At 47.2% G+C, this 26,340-nt stretch overlaps 1 protein-coding gene across 2 annotated transcripts in view; it reads left to right on the forward strand.

Moving 5' to 3' along the window:
* The first annotated feature begins 776 nt into the window (after positions 1-776).
* Positions 777-26,340, forward strand: part of LOC140429746 (uncharacterized) — a 196,602-nt gene continuing 171,038 nt past the window's right edge. For both annotated transcript variants that reach the window (XM_072517106.1, XM_072517107.1), the window contains exons 1-2: positions 777-914; positions 11,767-11,822. In XM_072517106.1, the coding sequence (XP_072373207.1) occupies positions 885-914; positions 11,767-11,822 (86 nt within the window). In that variant the 5' untranslated portion in view covers positions 777-884. The remainder of the gene's footprint in view (positions 915-11,766; positions 11,823-26,340) is intronic.

Consider the following 26,340-nt stretch of genomic DNA (forward strand, 5'->3'; position numbering starts at 1 on the left):
AGAGCCTCATGTGCATTCTCTGCTCCCAACATTGGGACAGTCGCCCTCTGGGCCCGGGTCCTCCACCACACTGAGTGTGGCGGAGAGGGAGACCCCTGCTTCGTCCCCACCGCTCGGTCACCAGAAGGCACCGGAAACAACTCTGGTAACAGCTCCAGGATGGTGGCAGAGGTGCCCGAAGACAGCGATTTGGACAGAGAATCTTCCAAACCATAACCCTCTAAGAACCCAAGAAGCAGGGGGTTCCGCAGGTTGCCTCTGTTTCTTTTGCCAATCATCTTAAATACATGCTCCCCTTAAACCACTGTCAACAGTTGCTCCCTATTTACTCTAATAAAGCTCTCCTTAACCTTCTCTGCTGCAAGTAATGAGAACAAGCTCAGCTTCTCCAGTTCTCTACATGACTAAAGTGCCTAATGCCTGGCACCATTCCAATAAATTTTTCCTGCAACCGTTGGGCCATCTTTCCAATAGTGTGATGCCCAGCGATGAGCACAATATTCCAGCTGAAGAGGAATCCACTGTGCCTTTTAAAGGGTTGAGCATAAGAGACGGAGCACATCCTCCACGTTCAACAACGCTGCGGATTAGGAATGATCCGTTTGAACATCCTGCAGCTCTGGCTGTCAACCACTGCCATCACACAGCGCCTGCGCCAGTCACACGACCCAGCGGGGCAACCGTCTGATGACGTCTTTGTTGCGGCGCGCGCCCGCCGCCTGGTCACGCTGAGCTCTGATTGGCCGCCGGGCGGAAACGTTGCCTGGGCTGCGCGCGCGCCAGTCAGCGACGCTCAGGCCGCGCGAAGATTTCAAATTAACGAAAGAGGCGGGAGGCGGTAAACAGGCGCTAGAGCCCCGGAGAAACCCGGTCAGCTGCTGGGCATGAGCGGGGAGGCGGCACTGCCCAGGCTGGTGAGTCGTCGGGGGCGGGGGCGGGGTGACGGGTATAATCTGCCACTGCTGTTCAGAGCAATTTGTGCTGATGGTCTGCAAGTTGAAAGTGACCCTCACCCCCAATAAGGTGCTGGCACAAAGATGTTGTTACCCACAACAATGGCGATGTGAAGGCATCACCCATTTACAGAAGGGGGTGTTTGAACGAGATTGGGAAGACAGCAAAAATGCAGGAAGTCAGACAGGATGTGCGGAGAGGCTGGGGAGGGGTCACACTTGAGGACAACAATCCCTCATCTGAACTTGTCGATAATGACTTTTAAGTGAGATAACGCTTAGAAATGTTGCAAAACGTCCCAAGGCAGTTCTCCGGAGCATTGTCAAACATAATGTGCACAGCCATGTGAGACATTAGGACAGGAAGGAGTCGGTTTTAAGGAGCATCTTGCAAGGCAAGAGAGGGTGTTAGAGAAGGGGAGGGTTTTAAGGAGAAAAGTCCAGAGTTTGGACTATGAACATTTAAATAAGTGGAAGAGGTTAGAATTGGAGAAGAGCTGAGATTTTTCACAGTAACTTTGTTGCAGTGTTAATGTAAGCCGACTTGTGAAAATAATAAAGATTATTATTATTCCAGTGAGTTCAGGAACTGTACAGAGGACGTTTGGCTGCTATAGAATACCAGAAGTCGGTGGTGGAGAGTTGGGTGGGAAACATGGAATAATTAGAACATAGGACTTGTGAATACGGTGGATGGAAGGATAGGTGACACACTAGGGGTGCAAACCACCCTATTGGCTATGCTTGAAGAGGGATTCCCCATCCAATTGCCTTTCCTATTACTTGAAAGTGCTGGTGCATCCACCTACTATCTGAGAGGGACTGGGAACTGCGATTGAGATCTGGAATTGTTGATATTCGAGTTGAGACCAAAGGATTGTTAAGTATGTTGCGTTGTGTGTAAGGGAAATAGTGTAGGAGGCCAAGGATAGAGAACAGACTACAAGTGGGATGGAGAATTGAAGGGGCAAGTGACCGGAAGCTGTGGGTTGCACTTGGTGAATTGGATGTCCAGCAAAGCAGTCATCCAATCTTTTTGGTCTTCCCGATGTACAAAATGTTGCATCATGAGCGGCAAGTATAGTACATGAAGGTTAGATTGTTAGGAGTCAATCACAGTCTCACTAGGAAAGAGTGTTTGGAGCAATGGACATTGGGAAGGGATGATGCACCTCTTGCACTGTTTTCTTATTCAATTATGGGATGCGAGTTACTGGCAAGGCCAGCATTTGTTCCCCATCACCAATTGCTTGTGAGAAAATGTTGGTGAGCCGCTTGCAGCCTTGAACTGCTGCAGCGGGTGGTGGCTGATCTGTTGATTGTTGGTGGGGGGGGTGATCTGTTGATTGTTGGGGGGGGGGGACTGATCTGTTGATTGTTGGGGGGGCTGATCTGTTGATTGTTGCGGGGGGGGGGGCTGATCTGTTGATTGTTGCGGGGGAGCTAATCTGTTGATTGTTGGGGGGGCTGATCTGTTGATTGTTGGGGGGGGGTGATCTGCTAATTGTCGGGAGGGGGGTGAAATGATCTGTTGATTGTGGAGGCTGGTGGGCTGGCAGGTGAGTCTGAGAGGGACCCTATCCTGATTCCGGTGGGGGGGAGAGAAGAGTTGCAGCCTGAAATAGATTGGATGTGATGATGGCCCATGTCTATTTTTACAATGTTATGAAACCTTCTGAGTCCTTTGTTCGTCCCAAATTTCCATTTCCCCATCAATGGGCCCTGAGCTCTGGAATATCCTGCCAAAATATCTCCATCTTTCTTTCTTCAAATATGCTCCTTAAAATGCACTTACTTTTGGTTACCTGTCCTAAAATCTCTGTCATTTGATGGTGAATTTTGTCTGATGATGCTCCTGTAAGAGACTTGGGCGTTACTGTGTTATATAATTGCAAGGTGTTGATGTTCTTTCATGGTGTTGCTCGAGTGAAATTGAATCTTCTGTGATGCTCCTTGTATTTGAAAGAGGATGTTTGGGATGAACAGCTGTGCATTTATGAATTTTAGAGTGGTGTAGAATCTGATACTGGAGCTGAGAAATAATCAGTTGGGAGTGTACTAGGTAGTTTGGGGAATTTAATAATAGCTGGGGTAATGGATATGAAGAAGAGTGTTTTAGACTTGCTGTCTGAATCATCCTACATGTAAATAGCTGGTTATTTCTAACTACAGAGCACAGGTAATGGTGATCAAATCCATGAGGCAAAAAGCAAATCAACTTTGAAAGCAAAGATTAATAGAAAATTCAAGTGTCAGGTGCTGTTGATGTGTTTTTCCTACCATTTTCCTTCTTTCTCTCGCTTCTTTTGTGTTTTTCTCCCATTTTTCCCTTTACTGTCTCCCTTCCGTCATTAGAAATAGAAGAAAAATGGTGCTTCAATCGGTGTTGAAGCTTTTTGCTTAACAATTCGATTCGTTTGAGTTTTGCATTTTGTAAAATTTCTTGAGTTTGCATAGTTCCAGGCAAATCAGGAATTAGAGTTATGGTTTGTTTCCTCATTTTTAGCTAATATAAAGCGGATTCCAAGCCAGAATTGTGATTTTTTAAATTTTTTAATTTTTAATTTTTTTTATTTACTTGCACCTATTGCAAAGGATTATTCCACTTATTTTCATGATTTTTCAGTTGGAACTGTTGTGCTACTGCTGTTGGTGACTGAGGGGTATGTTGTTTCCAGCAGTAGGAGTGTTTTACCATAATAATTCAAGGTCACTTAATAAAATTGCTAATTCTTTTCTTTCTGCACTAAAAAAGTTTCATGTGCTATACATTTAAAATTATTTTTGTAAGAATAACTTAATTATCAAAAGTAGATTATAATGTATAGTGTATTGTCAAGTCAATAATTTATGGATATCCATGTCAAATTCTGTATTACATAGAATCATGATCATTGGTTCTTGAATGGTGTAGCTGTTCATGTGAAAATCTAACTTGGTGGCTGATTATAATATTTAAAAAAAAATAAAAAAATCTGTGTAATGTTTATCACCTTTCTTAAAAAGCCCAATGTTTCCTGTGGCTATGACTCATTTTTCATTCTCACTCCACAGTATAAATATTTCCCACTTTCTTTGTCTGTTAGCTTTGACAAAGAGTCATTGGACTTGAAACGTTAGCTCTTTTCTCTCCCTACAGATGCTGCCAGACCTGCTGAGATTTTCCAGCATTTTCTCTTTCGTATCAGATTCCAGCATCCGCAGTAATTTGCTTGTATCTTGATGTGGAAAGTAAATTTGGAATGGGGTGGAATGATTTATTTGTTGTGATTCATATCAGGATGAGCAAGGTATGAAAGAACAAGGAGGAGACCCTACTGAGGAAATACCAGGAAATCGGAGCTTGATAATTATTGCTTGAGCTATGTGGAAATTGATACAGGATGAACAGATTATGAAAATTGAGACTAACGTGGGTAAAGATTTGGTGACAGTTGGATACTGGCACCAGCGCAACGACAAAAGGAACTGTACTGTCTTGACGGGCTTCATCTGGCTGGAAACAGTCCTAGCTGAAAGGATAAATAGGCCTCTTTTTAAAAAAAAAGTTTTAAAAATTCCAATTAAGGAGCAATTTAGCATGGCCAATTCACCTATTCTGCACATCTTTTGGATAGTGGGGGAAGAATTTGCAAACTCCACATGGACAGTGACCCGGGGACGGGATTGAACTCGGGTCCGTGCTGCCATGAGGCAGCAGCGCTAACCACTGCGCCACCGTGCCACTCCCATAGGCCTCTTGAAAGCTCTTCAAATCAACAGACAGGGTATGGGAGAGGGTGTAGGTTGTCTTGGGTACTTGGGCAGAAATACAGAGCTGAAATATTCTATTTTTTTTACATAAAGGATGAGAGAAATCCAGGTCATCTGTAATGCAATATAAATTTGAACTTCAGAAAGTAATATAGCTAATAACCAAAGTAAATATAAACACAATAGAAGGTGGAGTGGACTCGATGGGCCGAATGGCCTTACTTTCGCTCCTATGTCTTATGGTCTAAGTGACTTAAAAGTAAAAACAAAGACAGTCAATAGTTTGTGTATTCCAGAACGATGGCCGGGATTCTTCCAAACGGCGGCTAAGTGTTGACGCTGTCGTAAACACCGGAGTGCTGCACGCCGGCGTCAACGGGCTTCTTGGCCCAGCAATTCCGTGGCGCACAGGGGGCCAGCACGGCGTCGGAGTGTTCCGCGCTGCTCCAGCTGCGGCCGCCATCCGCGCATGTGGGCAGCAGCCGCTTCCGCGCTGGCCCCGCCCAACATAACGGAGCCACACAGTGGGTCGGCGCGGAAGAAGGTAGGCCACCCCAAATCACATGCCCCCGCCGATCAGTGGCACCCGATCGCGGGCCTGGCCGTCGTGGAGGCCCTCCCCTGGACACTGATCACCCCGCCCCCCACCAGGACGGCCACCACAGCCGCGACACAGCTCCCGCCGGGTGGAACCATACGTGAACCATGCCGGCGGAAATTCGGACGGTCAACTGCGGAGAATCGCCGCGGGGGCCACTTTCAAAGGCCCCTGACCGGCGCCGTGCCACGTCAACCACGCGTGCGCGACTGATGCCGATTCTCTGGTCCCCAGAGGTTTGTGTCCCGGAGTCGGACCTGATCTGACAATTTCGGCACGGAGGCTCGGAGAATTCCGGCCAATATGTCCTTGAAACAGCAAGTGAACAGGCCATATCAGTTTGAGTAATTATCCTGAATTAGACAATAATCCAATTGCAAGGGAAACACGTAGTTAACAGCCACCATAATATGATTGAATTGTATTTGGGTTTAAGAGGGAGAAGGGCAACTCACGAACCAAGGTTTTAAATTCAGATGAGGCTGACTTTGGAGGCATGAGGTAGAAATGGGCCACAACTAACTGTGTGGAACTATTAACACATAAAACTATGGATGAGCAGAGGGGAGGTGTTTTAAAAAAAAATATCTGGCTGAATGCATATAGCCTTAAAATACAAGAGCACTAGTGGAATTGAAAAGCTTTGGCCAAGAAGGGAAATTAGACATAGTAAAAAATCTAAAAGTGAGCGATATAGAGAACAGCAAAGGGATATAAAGTATTAAGAACTGCACAGGGCACCTATGAGAAAAATCTTGAGGGATGTGAAGGAAAACACTGAAGAGGGTAGCATAATATGGTCCCTTAAATGAATTGGAAAAAGCAGAGTTACTAAAAAGCTACTTTTATATTGGCATTCACAATAACTTAATTGCAGTGTTAATGTAAGCCTACTTGTGACACAAATAAAGATTATTATTATATGCAGTTGAGGATGAAGTACCAGAGAAACAAGGAAAACTAAATTTAAATCAAGGAGAGGGACCAAAAATATTCACAATAGTGAAAACTCAATGGAGCAACTAATGTGATTAAAGACAAAATAATCTTCAGGGCCAATGGTTTTCATGCCAGGATAGTAAAATTAGATAAGGAATTTGTTAACTGCTTTAGCCATGAGATTCCAAAAACACTCCATTCAGAAATTGTCCCGATTGAATTGTAAAACTGCCACTGTCTCCAGCTATTTAAAGAATTGGTGAGATAAACCAGGCAATTATGGCCCGATTAGTCTAATTGTAATTGTGGGGAAATTATTTGCAACAGATTGACTGAGCATTTGGACAAACGTGAGCTGATCAGAAAGTAGCATGGATTTGTCATGTGGATGGACCCAGTTGTATTTAATGAGGTAACAATTGAGGTAGATAAGAGAATGCCTATGGGTGCTGTTTATATGGACTTCCTGAAGGCGTTTGACAAGGTTTCATCAAGAGACAAAAAGAAATTGGAGGTGGCCTTGGATAGAAAATTGGTTAGGAAGCAGTAGGGATAAAGGGTGTGTACCTAAATTGACAGGATTTTTAAAATTTGCTCGTGGAATGTGGCTGGGCCAACATTTATTGTCCATGAGAAGGTGGTGGTGAGCTGCTTTCTTGAACTGCTGTGGTGCATGGTGTTGGAGGAGACCCCATAGTGCTGTTAGGGGAGTTCCAGGATTTTGTCCCAATGACCATGGAGGGCCGGCAATATATTTCCAAGTCACAATAGTGAGTGGTGTGTTGAAGGGGAACCTCCAGGTGGTGGTGTTCCCATGCATCTGATGCCCTTGCTGTTCTTGGTGATTTGGTATGTGCTGTCGAAAGAGCCTTGGTGAGTTGCTACAGTGCATCTTGTAGATGGCACACACTGCTGTCACTGTGTGATGGTCAGGGAGTGAATGTTGAAGGTGGCGGATGGGGTGCCAATCTAGTGAGCTGCTTTGGCTTAGATGGTGTTGAAGTTCTGATGTTGGTGGAGCTGCTCATCCAGTCAAGTGGAGAGTATTCTATAACACCTGACTTGTGCCTGTAGATGGTGGACAGGCTTTGAAGAGTGAGGAGGTGAGTTACTCAGCACAGAAACCCAGTTTGTGACTTGAATGAAGGAAAAGAGAGCCATATATCCACGTTTGCTGTCGTTAGATGACACAGTAAATAGCATAGTTGGGAGTGGAAAATGATTATTGATACATCAGGTGAATGAATTCCAATGTGACATTGTGATATTCACTTTGATCAGAAGAAAGATAGAACAGAGTACTTTCTAAATGTTGTGAAGCTAGGATCTGGATATAAGCAGTAATTTAGAATCTGAGTATAGACATCAGTAAAACCTTGTGGACAGGTACAAAAAAAATTGTCTAATTGAATGTTGACTTTTATCTTGGAGGTGTTGGAATACAGTGGGATGGAAATGAAGCTTTGGTTAGTCTCCCTGCAGTAATGTATTCAGTTCTGGCACCACCCATCCTTGAATGGACATAGTGGCTTTGGTTGGCATGTGATGCAGATTCACCAGCATGGTACCAGAGCTGTGAGTGTTAATTTATTCAAGGGGACCTACCCCCAATCTAGATCTTGGAGTTGATGCATGTTTGCTTGGGGATCATAACCTTGTCTTATACTTTAAGGCTGAATTTGATCTCTTCTATTCAGTCAATTCTCTTTCTGATGTAAGCTCCCAATCCTGTAGTAAACCTGCAAGGCTTATGCAGGGGTTTGGCCATTTCGTATACGGTCACCAAAAGGCATAAAATGCAAGAGCAACAGCGTCAGTTGGAAGAAAAATTGGCTGTGGGAGGAAACCAGAGCACCCGGAGGAAACCCACGCGCACACTGGGAGAACGTGCAGACTCCACACAGACAGTGACCCAAGCCGGGAATCGAACCTGGGACCCTGGAGCTGTGAAGCAATTGTGCTATCCACAATGCTACCGTGCAAGACCATCTCTTCAGAAATCGGGCTGCATTTCGAAAGGGTGCCCCGAGAGTCCCCCACACCACACCTCCCACCCACCCACGGACAATGGGCGTGATTCTCCGGAAAGATTTCTGAGGCCTCGATTCTCTGGAAAAATTTCCATGTGCTGTAGCGAGCGGGAATTGCCGTGAGCTTCCCAGCTCTCGGCCCGGTGAGGCCAACAACAGTATTCAATGTTATCTGGTCCACTGAACGAGGCCTGAATGCCGGCTCGCCAGCTGATTCGCCGGGACCGCGCTGGCCAGCCCAGCGCTAACAAGGTTGAGCAGCTCTTAGGCTGCACTTGCTGAGCCAACCCCAGCCAGCTCGCAACAATGGAGCCCAGGAGACCGGCCCCAAGATTCGGGGATGCTGATCAAGGGAGGCTCCTGGACGCAGTGGAGGCCAGGAGGGATGTCCTGTTCTCCCGAGGGTCCCGGAGGGTGAGCCACAAGGCAGCCAGTGCTGCCTGGGACGAGGTAGGCATCCATCTCTGATGTGCATCCTGAGGCCATAACTAGACGTAGTGGTAGAGCTGGGGGGGGGGGGCAAAGCACATCGAGGATCACTGAGGGCCCCGGGGGTGGGGGGAATGGGATAGGTAGGGGGTGAGGGATGGGTGGGGGGTGAGGGGGATGGGGGGGATGCCCCATCGGGAGAGTGGGGGCATATATTGAACAATAAACACCCTTGTGCACTACCAGTAGGAAGCTTCTTCCGCAATGCATTGCCGCCTGCAGGTGATGGGTGAGAGCGAACCCTAGCCATTTGTTGCTGAAATAAATTAATGCAATTCAAAAGCCACTGGATTTCTTGTTGACTCCATGTCCTAAGAAGAGTATAAATTTGCCAAACAAAAGTTATGTGACTTTGGAAACAAACCAAGTAGATACCTGGCTTTTCTTATTGGGAATAGGGCAGACTGTTGATTGATTGATTTATTGTCACATGTACCGAAGTTCGGTGAAAAGTATTTTTCTGCGGCCAAGGGGACGTTCACAGTATGTACACAGTAGACAAAAGGAATAATCAACAAAGTACATTGACAAATAAGTAATTGGTAAGTGCGGAACAAGGGCCAAACAAAGCAAATACATGAGCAAGAGCAGCAAAAGGCGTCGTGAATAGTGTTCTTACAGGGAACAGATTAGTTTGAGGGAGAGTCGTTGAGGAGTCTAGTAGCTGTGGGGAAGAAGCTGTTCCTATTCCCTCTATGCTAGACTCCAAGGGCAATGGCATGATTAAGACACAGGATATTAATAAGCCAACTTATATAAAACAGACCAGTCTGGAGATGCATTGACCCATGTGGTTCTTCTCCCTTAAATTCCCAACAATTTCTGATGACCAATGGTCGATCCTGAATGCTCCCAGTTCTTTAAACGTTTTTAAGAAAAAGATAGATGCCTTTCTAAAGAATAAAGGGATTCTGGGATATGGTGTACGGGCCGGAGAGTGGAGCTGAGTCCACAAAGATCAGCCATGATCTCATTAAATGACGGAGCAGGCTCGAGGGGCCAGATGGCCTACTCCTGTTCCTAGTTCTTATGTTCTTGGAGGGAAGTGGCTCCTAATATAAACATAGTGCAAAAGCCGTTTTTCCCCAAAGACGTCGACGAACGGTTGCCATTTCCGGACGAACCCTAACATTGACTCTCTCAGGACGAACTTGATTTTCTCCAGACAGAGAAAGCTAGCCATGTCAGTTAGCCAGGTCTCCGACTTCGGGGGCTTTGAGTCCCTCCAAGCTAATAATATCCGTCTCTGAGCTACCAGGGAAGCAAAGGCCAGAACGTCTGCCTCTTTCTCCTCCCGGACTCCCGGGTCTTCCGACACTCCGAAAATCGGCAACTCTGGACTCGGTGCCACCCTTGTTTTTAACACCTTGGACATGACATCCGCAAACCCCTGCCAGAATCCCCTAAGCTTCGGGCATGCCAGAACATGTGGACATGGTTCGCTGGTCGACATGGTTTGCTGGTCCACCCGCACATCTTCTACCCCAATGAACCTGCTTATCCGGGCCACTGTCATGTGGGCCCGGTGAACGACCTCAAACTGTATCAGGCTGAGCCTGGCACATGTGGACGCGTTGACTCTACTCAAGGTGTCTGCCCAGAGACCATCCTCTATCTCTCCTCCTAACTCCTCTTCCCATTTGTATTTCAGCTCCTCAGTCTGCGTTTTATCTGACCCCATGAGTTCCTTGTAAATGTCTCCCTTCTCCCACCCACATTCTGGAAATTACCCTGTCCTGTATCCCCCTTGGGTGGTAGGAGCGGGAAGGTTGAGACCTGCCTACGTAGGATGTCTCGCGCCTGCAGGTACCTGAACTCATTCCAAGTGGCTCTTGCCCTGAGGGAGCTTCAATCTGATAAGGTTCCACGGCCCAATGGTTTTGGATGTGAATTTTAGAAGGGATTTGAAGACTTGTTGATCGATCCTTCGATTGATATGTATAATCACTCATTTGACGTAGGTGTGTAGTCGCAGTCACTTAATGAAGCAAATGTTTTCTTAATTTTGAAGGCAGGCAACAATCCTGAAGAATGTGCATCTTCTGGCCAATCTCGCTCTTAAATGTAGATTTGGTCCTTTATTCTTAATTCTGGGACTCCCAGCTAGAAAGATAATTGATAATGAAAAAGACTGCATGATGTCCTAACATTTGCACCACAGAAGAATATTGTCTGCTGTTGGATTAGTGATAAATCTTCAGTTCAGAATTGGCATAAAATTATCATGGAATATATCCCAATAGAATTCCTAACCTGTATTCGCCAATCCAAATCAGATGCATTCCAAAAAGTATAGGACCCCTATCTCAAAAATATAGGTTCCTGCAAGGTTTCCCATAAGCTATTTAACATTGCCGTTAACATGTAGTACATGGGAGTGTACAACATTTTGCCATGTTTTCATGGCTTAATCCTCTTTTCCACCATCCTCTTGCTTGTCCTTTCAATGCTTCTTTTTGTATAAATGGAGGTGCCGGGTTATGTGTTGGGTACTCTGAGACACAGACGAACCAACATGGTTGCGATTGGTACAATGCAGTTTTATTTCTTTCAACTATTTATATAACAAACTCTGCTACTCAGCACATGGTGACTGTCTTGAGTGTCTGGCTTGGAGGTCCTTGCCCTGAGTCGTCTCCTGCTGGACCGCCCAGGAAGTGTCGTGTTCCTTGTTTTGTACTGTGTATGCTCTTTTCTGTGATTGGCTGTCGTGTTGTGTGCGCTAATTGGTCCATTGACCTATCCATCACTATGTATGTGTGTATGTGCTGTGATGTTCACTTGAATATCATGACACCGGGCATAATGATTTAAGTTGAGCCAAATGTGTTGGTGTCCTCTTGCCTTTTTACACATTCTCATATGGAGTTTTGAGGGTTTGTTATGTTATTTGTAAAAATGCAAAAACTCCAATCAAAATATATTTATTTTTTAATGTTCAGAAAGCAATGAATATTGAAGTGGCAAAAAGTTAGATTTTCATATTTGTCTTTTTGGTTTGCAGAAATTGCCAAAGCAGCCCTATAGAAGTCGATACTACAGAGACAATGTATTTGGGAGGTAAAATAATCTTGAATGGTTTTAACTAGAATTTATGGATGTTTGATGGGGTCATTTGTGCTTGTGCTCATTAAATTCTCAGTTACTGAAGAATGCTGACCAATTTATTTAATGAATTAAACAAATATAAAATTGGGTGGTTCTGCAAAATTATCAATTTGTTGTGATAGATTTTGCTTATGATATCAAAACACTTGAGTAGAATTTTATTGCAACTTTATTTTGCAGCTCTTGCTATAGTTTTACACATTGTTAAGGGATTTGACCTACATGTTTTTTCCAGTAGAGTTGGAGGTAGATTGTAAGGTTTACTTATGTATGTTGAATAACTTTTGTCTGTTGTGTTGTAAAATGTCTTTTACATTGCCAAACAAGGTATGAAGGATTCATGAAATGATCATAGAATCCCTACAGTGCAGAAGGACGCCATTCAGCCCATCAAGTCTGCACCGACGTTCTGAACGAGCACTCTACCCAGGTCCACTTCCCCATCCACCCCTCCATATCACCGTAACCTAACTTGCACATCCTTGGACACTAAGGGGCAATTTAGCATGGCCAATCCACCTAACCTACACAGCTTTGGACTGTGGGAGGAAACTGAAGCACCCGGAGGAAACCCATATAGACACTGGGAGGAAGTACAAACTTCACACAGGCAGTAATGCAAGGCTGGAATTTAACTCGGGTCCCGAGCGCTTTGAGGCGATAGTGCTAACCACTGTGCCACCAAGCCGATAGTGCACAGAAGGCGGCCATTCAGTCCATTGTGTCTGTACCAGCTGTTGGAAGGAACCAATCAATTGGTCTGACTTCCTTTCTCTCTTCCCACAGGCTTACAAATAAAAATATTAAGCAGTCAAAAATGATCTGCTTTCATTGATGCTTGACAGACACTTTAATGTTAAGAATTAATGTTAGGAATAATATGCTCAGGGATAGTCAGCATGGCTTTGTGAAGGGTAGGTCATGCCTCACAAACCTTATCGAGTTCTTTGAGAAGGTGACTGAACAGGTAGACGAGGGTAGAGCAGTTGATGTGGTGTATATGGATTTCAGCAAAGCGTTTGATAAGGTTCCCCACGGTAGGCGATTGCAGAAAATACGGAGGCTGGGGATTGAGGGTGATTTAGAGATATGGATCAGAAATTGGCTAGCTGAAAGAAGACAGAGGGTGGTGGTTGGTGGGAAATGTTCAGAATGGAGTTCAGTCAAGTGGAGTACCACAAGGATCTGTTCTGGGGCCGTTGCTGTTTGTCATTTTTATCAATGACCTAGAGGAAGGCGCAGAAGGGTGGGTGAGTAAATTTGCAGACGATACTAAAGTCGGTGGTGTTGTCGATAGTGTGGAAGGAAGTAGCAGGTTACAGAGGGATATAGATAAGCTGCAGAGCTGGACTGAGAGGTGGCAAATGGAGTTTAATGTAGAGAAGTGTGAGGTGATTCACCTTGGAAGGAATAACAGGAATGTGGAATATTTGGCTAATGGAAAAGTTCTTGAAAGTGTGGATGAGCAGAGGGATCTAGGTGTCCATGTACATAGATCCCTGAAAGTTGCCACCCAGGTTGATAGGGTGGTGAAGAAGGCCTATGGAGTGTTGGCCTTTATTGGTAGAGGGATTGAGTTCCGGAGTCAGGAGGTCATGTTGCAGCTGTACAGAACTCTGGTACGGCCGCATTTGGAGTATTGCGTACAGTTCTGGTCACTGCATTATAGGAAGGACGTGGAGGCTTTGGAGCAGGTGCAGAGGAGATTTACCAGGATGTTGCCTGGTATGGAGGGAAAATCTTATGAGGAAAGGCTGATGGACTTGAGGTTGTTTTCGTTGGAGAGAAGAAGGTTAAGAGGAGACTTAATAGAGGCATACAAAATGATTAGGGGGTTGGATAGGGTGGACAGTGAGAGCCTTCTCCCGCGGATGGAAATGGCTGGCACGAGGGGACATAACTTTAAACTGAGGGGTAATAGATATAGGACAGAGGTCAGAGGTAGGTTCTTTACGCAAAGAGTAGTGAGGCCGTGGAATGCCCTACCTGCTACAGTAGTGAACTCGCCAACATTGAGGGCATTTAAAAGTTTATTGGATAAACATATGGATGATAATGGTATAGTGTAGGTTAGATGGCTTTTGTTTTGGTGCAACATCGTGGGCCGAAGGGCCTGTACTGCGCTGTATTGATCTATCTATCTAAGACTTGGTCATGCCAAACTTAAATGTGTCATAAAGCAAAGCATCATTAAAAGAAAATTAATAAAAATGTTAAATGGCTGTGATCGTGATAATCCAATTTAAAGTTACATTTGAAAGATGAGTTTGTACATTCTCACCTTTGAGTCACAAGATTCCAGGATCTGAGCCTCAAAATCAAGGCTGATGCGTAAATGCAGGACTGAGGCTGTACTTTTATGATTTCTTTTGTGTTCTTCACTGAGAAGCATGAACCTTTGCAGGTAGTTCATTTATTGTTCAGCGAAAATAAAATATATTTTCCTTTTTATATGAAAAACGCAATTCAAGTAACTAAGTGTTATCAGGAGTAAAACAACCAGGCAGCTGCTTTTAAATTCTGCTCCATATTCAGTATTCCGACCAACTGGACATGGAAAAGATTCTCAGGGACTTGAACATGTTAGTTTTTAATCTCTTTCTGTATTAGTATCTTTTAAAATCATGATCTAATGCCCATGTCTACATCTCTTTCAGTTCCCTCGCATTGTTGGGCTCAGTAACTCCTCTTGATTCTCTCAATCATGTTATCACCATTCTCTATTCAAATGTCACCACAAAGATCAAAACATACTTTTATATAGGAATTACATAGAATTAGCAGCACAGAGACTATCCATTTGGCGGAAACTGTCCATGATTTGTACTCCACACGACTTACTCTCATCCTTCTACATCTATCATCGTAACCCCCTGTTTGCTTGTCTAGTTTCCCTTTAAATCCAACTATACTATTTAAAAAAAATAAATAAATAAAATTTTAAAATAAATTTTATTCTCCTTTTTCACATTTTCTCCCAAATTTATACCCAACAATAATCAGTACCGAATATAATGCCAATCTCCATATCAATAACAACGACCTCATCGTCCCACCAAACCCCAGACATTAGCCCGCATGTTAACATAAACAAATGACAAAAAGGAATCCGGAATCGCACATAATCACCGTTAACACATACAGTCGTCTCCCCCCCCGCCCCCCCCCCCCCCCCCCAACCTCCTAGCACCACCACACCTTCCTCCACTAATGTTCGATGTGATCCAATTCTCGAAGGTGCATCATGAATAACGTCCGTGAATTGTAGAGCCCCTCCATCCTTCCCCTCAGTTCAAATTTGACTTTTTCCAGCGTCAAGAATTCCAGCAGGTCCCCCCGCCACGCCTGGGCACAAACCTCTCCACCCTAACAGGATCTGCCTACGGGCGATCAACGAGGCGAAGGCTACAACATCTGCCTCCACGCCCGTTTCCAACACCCTGAATATGGCCTCCCGAGGGCCCGGGTCCAGTTTCACGTGCGCCACTTTAGAGATTACCCTAAAGATTACCATCAAAACCTCCTTCCACAAGCCTCCATCTTTGGACAGGACCAAAACATATGTTTGTGGTTTGCGAGGCCCCCTCCGCAACGTTCGCACACACCTTCTACCCCCTCAAAGAGCCGGCTCATCCTCGCCCTTGTATGGTGCGCTCCATACACCATCTTCAGCTGCATCAGCCCCAACCTCGCACACGAGGTGGAGGAGTTCACCCTCCGGAGCACCTCACACCAGAACCCCCCCTCCATATTCTCTCCCAACTCTTCCTCTCACTTTGCCTTGTTCCCTTCCAGCAGCGCCTTCTCCTCCTCCAAAATAGCCCCGTAAACCGCCGATACTACCCCCTTCTCTAGTCCCCCTGTCGTTAGCACCTCCTCTAGCAATGTGGAAGCCGGCTCCCAACTATACTATTCAACACAATTACTCTCTATGGATTGTGTATTCCATATTGTCACCACTCTTTGGGAAGACGGCCTTATATTGACGGCCATAGTTTTATTCTTTGCACAAGTGGAAATGCTCTCTTTGTGTGCACTCTTATCAATATCTTTCATAATTTAAAAAATATTTAAAGAACTTGATCTTTCTTCAGTTGTGTACTTTCGCAGAGAATGTCCTTGTCCTATTTTCTAAACCAATTGATATTCTGATGACTATTTACCCAATTCTCTTGCACTGTTCTGTGCTCCATTTAATTTCCCAGAACTAGATTTGGCACTGCTTCCTTTTTTCTTGGTCTGGAGGAATACGTCGCAAAAAATACAATGTGTACACAAGAGTTTGTAAGTCATATTTCAATCCTATTGGCAAAAAGACACATTCATAAGGCTGTGATCGGAAAAGTCGATATTTTCTCTATTTGTGAAGCTGGCCTTGTGCTTTTGTGTGTCAGAGTAAATCATTTGCCGCCAATTTGTCATGGAATTTACAGTGCAGAAGGAGGCTATTCGGCCCATCGAGTCTGCACCGGCTCTTGGAAAGAGCACCCTACCCAAGCCCACACCACCCTATCCCCATAACCCAGTAACCTCATTCAACCAACACTAAGGGCAATTTTGGACACTAAGGGCAATCCACCTAACCTGCACATCTTTGGACCGTGGGAGTAAACCGGAGCACTCGGAGGAAACCCACGCACACACAGGGAGAATGTGCAGACTCCACATGGACAGTGACCCAGCCGGGAATCGAACCTGGGACCCTGGAGCTGTAAAGCAATTCTGCTAACCACTATGCTACCTACCGTGCTGCCAGAACTAGACTCATCTTCTTGAACTCAAACACACCCTAATTTTAAAATGATGTAGCGATATTATTTTATCGAATGGAGCTTGACTAGGGCACTTCCAGCTTTTGAAATATCCACATTTGTTCAGACTGTTTTCAAATTACTCTGTTCCTAAAACCAAATTTATGCTGCTTTTCTAATAAAAGAGGTGGTTAAAGTGAAAGACAAAAGTTCAAACGAGACAAAACTCACCTAAATGATTGACCAGATGCAACAGGTTCTTCCTCCTAGAATCGTCATAGAATCCCTACAGTGCAGAGGAGGCAATTCAGCCCATCAGGTCTGTACTGGCCCTTGCTCCGATAGAGCACCCTACCTAGGCACAATCACCCGCCTCGATCCCCGTAACCCCACCTTACATTTTTGGGCAATATTAGCATGGCCAATCCACCTAACCTGCACATCTTTGAACTCGTTTTTGATTTAGTGCAGTTGAATTGATTTTGCAAAGTGTTTGCACAGTATTTTTAAATATAGTAAAAAGTAGACATTTGATTATTTAATTTGGACTGAGATGCAAATTTGTGAGACGAGAAGAATGCTCGTCATTAAATTATGGGGGATAAATTCGCTTTAAAAGTAGTTCAAACTGTCTCAGATTCTGGATAAATATCCATGTAAGAAGGAAATTATGGCTTCAAAACATAGATGGCAGTAAGCACTCCACTGCCATGGTTTTTAAACTTGCCCATTGTAAATTTAGATGCACTCTCTGGACTTACAAACTTCCCAGCCAGCATTGATTGCTGAAAGGTAATTAGTGCTGTTATTGTAACATCCAATGTAGTATCCAATAAGAGATACGACATGTTAGATTGGCAAAATGTAAAGAAATGATATAGAATCATACAGATCTTCTGGCATTGCAGAGCAATGCCCAAGCCTCCATAGAAAAAGTCCCAACCTACTCAACCCAGAGAAAGCCAACATTCAAAAGCAAAGGCTGCAGAGGACACTGTTCCTTTAACCCTTAAATTATGGAGCAATTACCTGTGAATGAACAATGTAGTGTCTAATGTTTAACTTCTCTAAAATTCTTGCTGTACTACCTTTATTCCATGGAGGATTGTTAATAGGGTTTATCATTTTGGCAGTTATATGTGTGAAAGGATTGGCACAGTAGTTGGCACTGCTGCATCACAGTGCCAGGGACCCAAGTTCAATTCTGGCCTTGGGTGACTGTGGAATTTGCCTATTCTCCCCGTGTCTGCGTAAGTTTCCTCTGGGTGCTCCGGTTTCTTCCCACAGAGCAAAGATGTGCAATTTTGGTGGATTGGCCATGCTAAATTGCCCCTTAGTGTCCAAAGATATGTAGGTTAGATGAGGTTGTGGAGTTCGGGGATAGGGTGGGAGTGTGGGCCTAGGTGAGGTGCTCTTTCAGAGGGTCGGTGCAGACACAATGGGTCGAATGGCCTCCTGCACTGTAGGAATTCCATGGTTCTAATGAGTCACTTCCCTCATGACTAAATAATTTGGGGAGAATGCATGATAGTACACTGATCCTGAGGTTGATGGGTCCTATCCTTGTTCCATATTTTCCTATGATATATCAGTGCTTAACGAGTAAACCTGGGGATAGCTGACAGTCATTAATGCCAACATGGATTTAAATATTAGAACATAGAACAGTACAGCACAGTACAGGCCCTTCAGCCCATGATGTTGTCCCGACTATTTATCCTAATCTAAGATCAATCTAACCTACACCCCTTCAATTTACTGCTGTCCATGTGCCTATCTAAGAGTGGCTTAAATGTCCCAAATGACTCTGACTCCACCACCTCTACTGGCAGTGCATCCCACACACCCACCACTCTGTGTAAAGAACCTACCTCTGGCATCTCCCCTATACCTTCCTTCAGTCACCTTAAAACTATTTCCCCTCGTCACAGCCATTTCCACCCTGGAGAAAAGTCTCTGGCTATCCACTCTACCCATGCCTCTTGTCACCTTGTGCACCTCTATCAAGTCACCTCTCTGCCTTCTTCACTCCAGTGAGAAAGCTCCCTCAACCTTCATAAAGCATGCCCTCCAGTCCAGGCAGCATCCTGGTAAATCTCCTCTGTACCCTCTCCAAAGCATCCACATTCTTCCTATAATGAGGCGACCAGAACAGGACACAATATTCCAAGTGTGGTCTAACTAGAGTTTTATAAAGCTGCAGCAAAACCTTGCGGCTTTTAAACTCAATCCCCCTGTTCATGAAAGCCAACGCACCATACAACTTTTTTTTAATAAACATTTTATTGAGGTATTTATGGTTTCATAACAACAACAGAAGAAACAATGTACATACAAATATAAACATAGTGCAAAAGCTGTTTTTCCCAAAGAAGTCGACGAACGGTTGCCACCTCCGGAAAAACCCTACATTGACTCTCTCAGGACGAACTTGATTTTCTCCAGAGAGAGAAAGCTAGCCACGTCAGTTAGCCAGGTCTCCGACTTCGGGGGCTTTGAGTCCCTCCAAGCTAATAATATCCGTCTCTGAGCTACCAGGGAAGCAAAGGCCAGAACGTCTGCCTCTTTCTCCTCCCGGACTCCCGGGTCTTCCGACACTCCGAAAATCGGCAACTCTGGACTACGGTGCTACCCTTGTTTTTAACACCTTGGACATGACATCCGCAAACCCCTGCCAGAATCCCCTAAGCTTCGGGCATGCCAGAACATGTGGACATGGTTCGCTGGTCAACATGGTTTGCAATCCACCCGCACATCTTCTACCCCAATGAACCTGCTTATCCGGGCCACTGTCATGTGGGCCCGGTGAACGACCTCAAACTGTATCAGGCTGAGCCTGGCACATGTTGTGGACGCGTTGACTCTACTCAAGGTGTCTGCCCAGAGACCATCCTCTATCTCTCCTCCTAACTCCTCTTCCCATTTGTATTTCAGCTCCTCAGTCTGCGTTTTATCTGACCCCATGAGTTCCTTGTAAATGTCTCCCTTCTCCCACCCACATTCTGGAAATTACCCTGTCCTGTATCCCCCTTGGTGGTAGGAGTGGGAAGGTTGAGACCTGCTTACGTAGGATGTCTCGTGCCTGCAGGTACCTGAACTCATTCCCTCCCGTCAATTCAAATTTCTCCTCCAACTCCCTCAGGCTGGGAAAACTTCCCTCTATAAACCTATCTCCCATCCTCTCGATCCCTGCTCTCTGCCATCTCTGGAACCCTCCATTTTGCCTCCCCGGGGTAAACCGGTGATTATTTCAGATTGGAGACCAGATCGATGCTCCCTCTGCTCCCACATGTCTCCTCCATTGCCCCCAGATTCTCAGGGCCGCTACCACCACGGAGCTGGTGGAGTGCCGTGTCGGCGAGGATGGCAGAGGCGCAGTTACCAATGCCCCCAAACTAGTGCCACTGCCTCTACTCGCTCCCACCCCCCACCCACTTCCTAATCATGGCTATATTCGCCGCCCAATAATAATTACAAAAGTTCGGCGGCGCTAGCCCGCCCTCCCCCCGGCTGCGCTCCAGCATTCCCTTTTTTACTCGCGGGGTCTTACCCGCTCATACAAAGCCAGAGATCACCTTATTGACCTGTTTAAAGATGAGGACACACTGAAACACAAACATGAATCTCGGGAGGACCGTCATTTTCACTGTCTGTACCCTCCCAGCCAGTGACAACGGGAGCACGACTTACCTTTGGAAATCTTCCTTCATTTGGTCTACTAGTCGGGCCAGATTTAACTTGTGTAGCTGTTCCCATTCCCGCGCCACCTGGATGCCCAGGTACCGAAAGCTTCTCCCTACCACTCCAAACGGCAGATCCCCCAATCGCCACTGTTGTCCCCTTGCCTGGATTGCGAACATCTCACTTTTCCCCATGTTCAATTTATAACCCGAAAACTGGCCAAATTCCCCCAGAATCCTCATAATTTCTTCCATCCCGTCTAGTGGGTCCGAAACATGTAGGAGCAGGACATCTGCGTAAAGCTAGACCGTGTTCCGCCACCTCCCCACACTCCCCAGACCAACCCCCCCCCCCCCCCCCCCCCCGAGGCTCTCAACGCAATTGCCAGCGGCTCTATGGCCAGCTCAAACAGCAGTGGGGAGAGGGGGACCCTTGCCTTGTCCCCCGGTGCAGCCTAAAATAGCCCGATGTTAACCTGTTTGTCCGTACACTCGCCACGGGAGCCTGATACAGCAGTCTGACCCAGTTGATGAAGCCCCGTCCAAATCCAAACCGTCCCAGTACCTCCCACAGATATTCCCATTTCACCCGATCAAACGCCTTCTCTACGTCCATTGCGACCACTACCTCCACGTCCCTACCCTCTGGGGGCATCATGATCACATTCAGCAACCTTCTTACTTTGGCCGCCAACTGACTATCCTTAACGAATCCCGTTTGGTGCTCCCTAATCACGTCCGGAACACTCTCTTCAATTCTAGAGGACAAGATTTGGGCCAACAGTTTGGCGTCTACATTTAGAAGGGGGATCAGTCTGTAGGACCCGCATAGCTCCGGGTCCTTATCCCGCTTCAGGATCAATGAGATAGTGGCTTGTGACGTCGTCGGGGGAAGCACCCCTCTCTCCCTTGCCTCATTAAATGTCCTCCTCAGCGGGGACTTCCGGTTGTGGCAAGGATGAGCTAGCCGCACGTTTCGGCGGCTCCAGCTCCGACGGACCTTCAGGCTCTTTTAAGAGCCCCAACGGGGACTTTGCCGGCCGAAAAACCTGGTGGGAGGTGCGTGGGAAGGGAGTCGTCGTGTCCCCCCCCCCCCCCTCCCCCCCCCCCCCCCCCACCCCCGAACGACGGAGGAAAAACCGGCGGCGGCGGCTGCAGCCCGAAGAATCTGCAACCAGAAGGTCAGAGGGAGTGGAACAAAATGGCGGCGGAGGGATCGCAGGTGACATGGGGGCCTGAGCAGGACGAGGTGGTGAGACGGTGCGTGGATCTGCTGAAGAAGGAGGTAATGACCCCGATGTTACAGGCAATTGAGGGGCTTAAAGAGACTTTAAAGACCCAGGAGACTGAGCTTCGCGTGATGGAGCAGAAGGTATCAGGTATTGAGGACGAGGTCCTGGGCCTAGCGGTTAAGACTCAGACGCACGAGGCACTTCATAAAAAGTGTGCTGACAGGATTGAGGCCCTTGAAAATGGAGCGCGAAGGAAGAACCTTAGGATACTAGGTCTCCCTGAGGGCGTGGAAGGAGTGGACTGTGGAGCATACGCAAGTAAGATGCTGAACTCACTGATGGGTGCTGAGGCCCCTGCGGGCCCCATGGAGGTGTAATGGGCAAATCGGATCCCGGAGAGAAGACCAAAAGCGGGAGAACCACCGAGGGCGATAATCGTGCGATTCTACCGCCTTAAGGACAGGGAAGAGGTCCTGAGATGGGCTAAAAAGGTGCGGAGTAGCAGATGGGAGAATGCTGTGGTAAGGATATACCAGGACTGGAGTGCGGAGGTGGCGAGAAGGAGGGCGAGCTTTAACCGAGCCAAAGAGGTTTTGCACAAAAGGAAGGTGAAGTTTGGGATGCTGCAGCCGGTAAGACTATGGGTCACGTATCAGGAGAGACACTATTATTTTGAGACGGCGGAGGAAGCATGGTCCTTCATCAATGAAGAGAAACTGGACCGGAACTGAGGGACTGATGCTGCAGGGAATTGTTATTGTTATTGTTTTTGTTAATGTTATGGTGAAAAGTGAATCGAGAAGTAAACAGGGAAGGGGGGGGACACTGGGGAAATGTGGGCGCCGGTGAGGGGGGAAAGGCGGGACATAGTCGAAGAATAGGGAAGGGGAGGGGGAGGGGAAAGGGAGCTGCGCCATAAGAGGCGGGTCAGGTAAGGGGATGTTCCCGCGCCAGAAAGAATAAGGCGGGAAAACAGGCGCAAGGCGGATGGGAGTTCCCTCACACCGGGGGGGCCGAGGAGTGAGCAGGAGTAGCCGGGGTCAGTTGAAGTCAGCTGACTTACGTAAGTGATATGGGGGAGCAATCAAGCTAGATAGGGATCTAGCGGAGGGGAAGGGGACAACTGGGTTGCTGCTGCGGAAATCCAAAAGGAAATGGCTAAAGAGTGGGTGGTTGGGGGCGGAGTGCGACGCTGGGGGAGCGAGCGGGAGCGCGGAGGCGGGATATGGGACTGGCCTAGAGAAGGTAATGGCTAGTCGACAAGGGAGGGGGGCAGGTAGCCCCCCAGTGAGGCTGATCACGTGGAACGTGAGAGGCCTGAATGGACCGATTTTTTTAAAAAAGGGCCCGAGCGCTCGCGCATTTGAAAGGACTAAGGGCAGACGTGGCTATGCTCCAAGAGACGCACCTAAAGGTGGCGGACCAAGTTAGGCTAAGGAAAGGATGGGTGGGACAGGTGTTCCACTCAGGACTGGACACAAAGAATAGAGGGGTGGCCATTTTGGTGGGGAAACTGGTAGCATTTGAAGCAAAGAACATCGTAGCAGACAGTGGAGGTAGATATGTAATGGTGAGTGGTAGGCTGGAGGAAATGGAGGTCGTGTTGGTTAATGTGTATGCCCCAAATTGGGACGATGCGGGGTTCATGAGACGGATGCTGGGGCGCATTCCGGACCTGGAGGCAGGAAATTTGATTTTAGGAGGGGACTTCAACACTGTGCTGGACCCGGGGCTAGATAGATCCAGCTCAAGGACCGGAAGAAGGCCGGCATCGGCCAAGGTACTTAAGGGGTTTATGGACCAAATGGGGGGAGTGGATCCATGGCGATTTCTTAGACCCAGGGCTAGGGAGTATTCCTTCTTCTCCCATGTCCATAAAGTGTACTCCCGGATAGATTTTTTTGTTTTAGGAAGGTCGTTGATCTCCAGGGTGGAAGAAGCTGAATGCTCAGCCATAGCGGTTTCGGACCATGCCCCACATTGGGTGGACCTGGAAGTAGGAGAGGACAGGGAGCAGAGAACACTCTGGTGATTAGATGTGGGACTGATGGCGGATGAGGGAGTGTGTGCAAGAGTGAGTGGGTGTATTGAGAGATACCTGGAGGTCAATGACGACGGCGAGGTCCCTGTGGGAGTGGTCTGGGAAGCACTAAAAACGGTGGTCAGAGGAGAGCTGATTTCTATTGGGGCCCACAAAAGGAAAACAGAGGCCAAGGAAAGGGATAGATTACTGGGGGAGATTTTAAAGGGTGGACAGGGAATTTGCAGAGACCCCGGAGGAGGAGCTGAACAGGGAGAGGAGACGACTCCAGACCGAGTTTGACCTTCTGACCACCAGAAAGGCGGAGGTACTGTGGAGGAAGGCACAGGGGAGGAGGTATGAATATGGGGAAAAGGCTAGTCGCCTGTTGGCGCACCAACTGCGAAAGAGGGCAGCAGCGAGGGAGATAGGAGGAATGAGGGATGGAAGGGGAGACACTGAGCGAAGGGCAGGAAAGATAAACGAGGTGTTTAAGACCTTTTATGAGGAACTGTATAGGTCTCAGCCCCCAGAGGGAGAGGAGGGGATGCGGCAGTTCCTGGACCAATTGAGGTTCCCGAAAGTGGAGGAGCAGGAGGTGGAAGGCCTGGGGGCACCGATTGAGGTGGATGAGGTTATTAAGGGACTGGCAAGCAGGGAAGGCCCCGGGGCCGGACGGGTTCCCGGTGGAATGCGACAGAAAATATGTGGACTTGTTGGCCCCGTTGTTGGTGAGGACGTTCAATGAGGTAAGGGAAGGGGGGACTCTACCCCCGACCATGTCGGAGGCGACGATATCGCTAATTTTGAAGAGGGACAAAGATCCGTTGCAGTGCGGGTCCTATAGACCTATTTCACTATTGAACATGCACGCCAAATTGCTGGCAAAGGTGCTGGCATCGAGGATAGAGGACTGTGTCCCGGGGGTGGTGCACGAAGACCAGACTGGGTTCGTAAAAGGGAGACAACTGAATGTTAACGTACAACGACTATTAGGGGTGATAATGATGCCCTCAGTGGAGAGGGAGGCAGAGATAGTGGCGGCAATGGACGCAGAGAAGGCATTTGATAGGGTGTAATGGGAGTATTTATGGGAAGTGTTAAGGAGGTTTGGGTTTGGGAACGGGTTTATTCGCTGGGTTAGGCTACTTTATGGGGCACCAACGGCAAGCGTAGTTACAGGTCGACATAGATCGGAGTATTTCCGATTATATTGGGGAACAAGACAGGGATGCCCGCTGTCTCCATTGTTGTTTGCATTGGCAATCGAACCTCTGGCCATGGCATTGAGAGACTCCAGGAAATGGAGAGGGGTGACTAGAGGGGGAGAAGAACACCGAGTCTCGTTATAGGCGGATTACCTATTGTTATACGTGTCGGACCCAGCGGGGGGGATGATAGAGGTTATGCGAATTCTGAGGAGGTTCGGGGAATTTTCGGGGTATAGGTTAAACATTGGGAAGAGTGAATAATTTGTGATACATCCAGGGGACCAGAGTAGAGAGATAGAAGGCTTACCGCTGAGGAAAGTGGAAAGAAACATCCGATACCTGGGGATTCAGATCACTAGGAGCTGGGGAACCTTGCACAGACTTAATCTGACACGGCTGGTAGAACAAATGGAGGAGGACTTTAAGAGGTGGGACATGCAGCCTTTATCGCTGGCGGGCAGGGTGCAAGCAATTAAGATGATGGTCCTCCCGAGGTTCTGATTTGTATTCCAATGTCTCCCTATTTTAATCACCAGGACCTTTTTTAATAAAATAGATAGGAGCATTACGAGCTTTGTGTGGGCAGGGAAAGTTCCGAGAGTAAGGAGAGGGTTCCTTCAGCGCAGTAGGGACAGAGGAGGACTGGCACTACTGAACTTGGGAGATTATTGGGCCGCCAATGTGGCAATGATACGTAGATGGATGATGGAGGGTGAGGGAGCGGCGTGGAAAAGGCTGGAGAGAGGGTCCTGTAAAGGGACGAGTCTGGAGGCGCTGGTGACGGCACCGCTACCGCTCTCACCTAAAAAGTACACCACGAACCCGGTGGTGGCGGCAACACTGAACATATGGGGACAGTGGAGGCGACAGAGAGGGGTGCGGGGAGCCCTGGTGGGATCCCCTATCAGGAACAACCATAGGTTCGCCCCAGGAAGAATGGATGGAGGATTTCAAAGCTGGTACCAGTTGGGAATTAGGAAGGTGGGAGATTTATTCATAGATGGGACTTTTGCGAGTTTGGGAGCATTGGAGGAAAAGTATAAGTTGCCCCGGGGAAATTTCTTGAGATATATGCAGGTGAGGGCGTTTACTAGACAACAGGTGAGGGAATTTCCGCGGCTCCCGACACAGGGGATACAGGGCAGGGTGCTTTCAGGGGTGTGGGTCGGAGAGGGCAAGGTGTCAGAGATTTACAGAGAGATGAGGGAAGAGGGGGAGGAGTCGGTGGGCGAACTAAAAGGAAAGTGGGAAGAAGAATTAGGGGAGGAGATAGAGGAGGGTATGTGGGCTGATGCCCTAAGCAGGGTAAACTCCTCTTCCTCATGCGCCAGGCTTACCCTGATTCAATTTAAGGTGCTACATAGAGCACACATAACGGGGGCAAGATTGAGCAGGTTTTTTGGAGTGGAGAACAGATGTGGGAGGTGTGGCGGGAGCCCAACAAACCAGCACATATGTTTTGGGCGTGCCCGGCACTGGAAGGATATTGTAAGGGAGTGACGGGAGTGATCTCGCAGGTGGTGAATGCCCGGGTCAAACCTAGCTGGGGGTTAGCTATATTTGGAGTTGCAGAAGA

Source organism: Scyliorhinus torazame, chromosome 9, assembly GCF_047496885.1.
Source record: "Scyliorhinus torazame isolate Kashiwa2021f chromosome 9, sScyTor2.1, whole genome shotgun sequence".
NCBI lineage: Eukaryota > Metazoa > Chordata > Chondrichthyes > Carcharhiniformes > Scyliorhinidae > Scyliorhinus > Scyliorhinus torazame.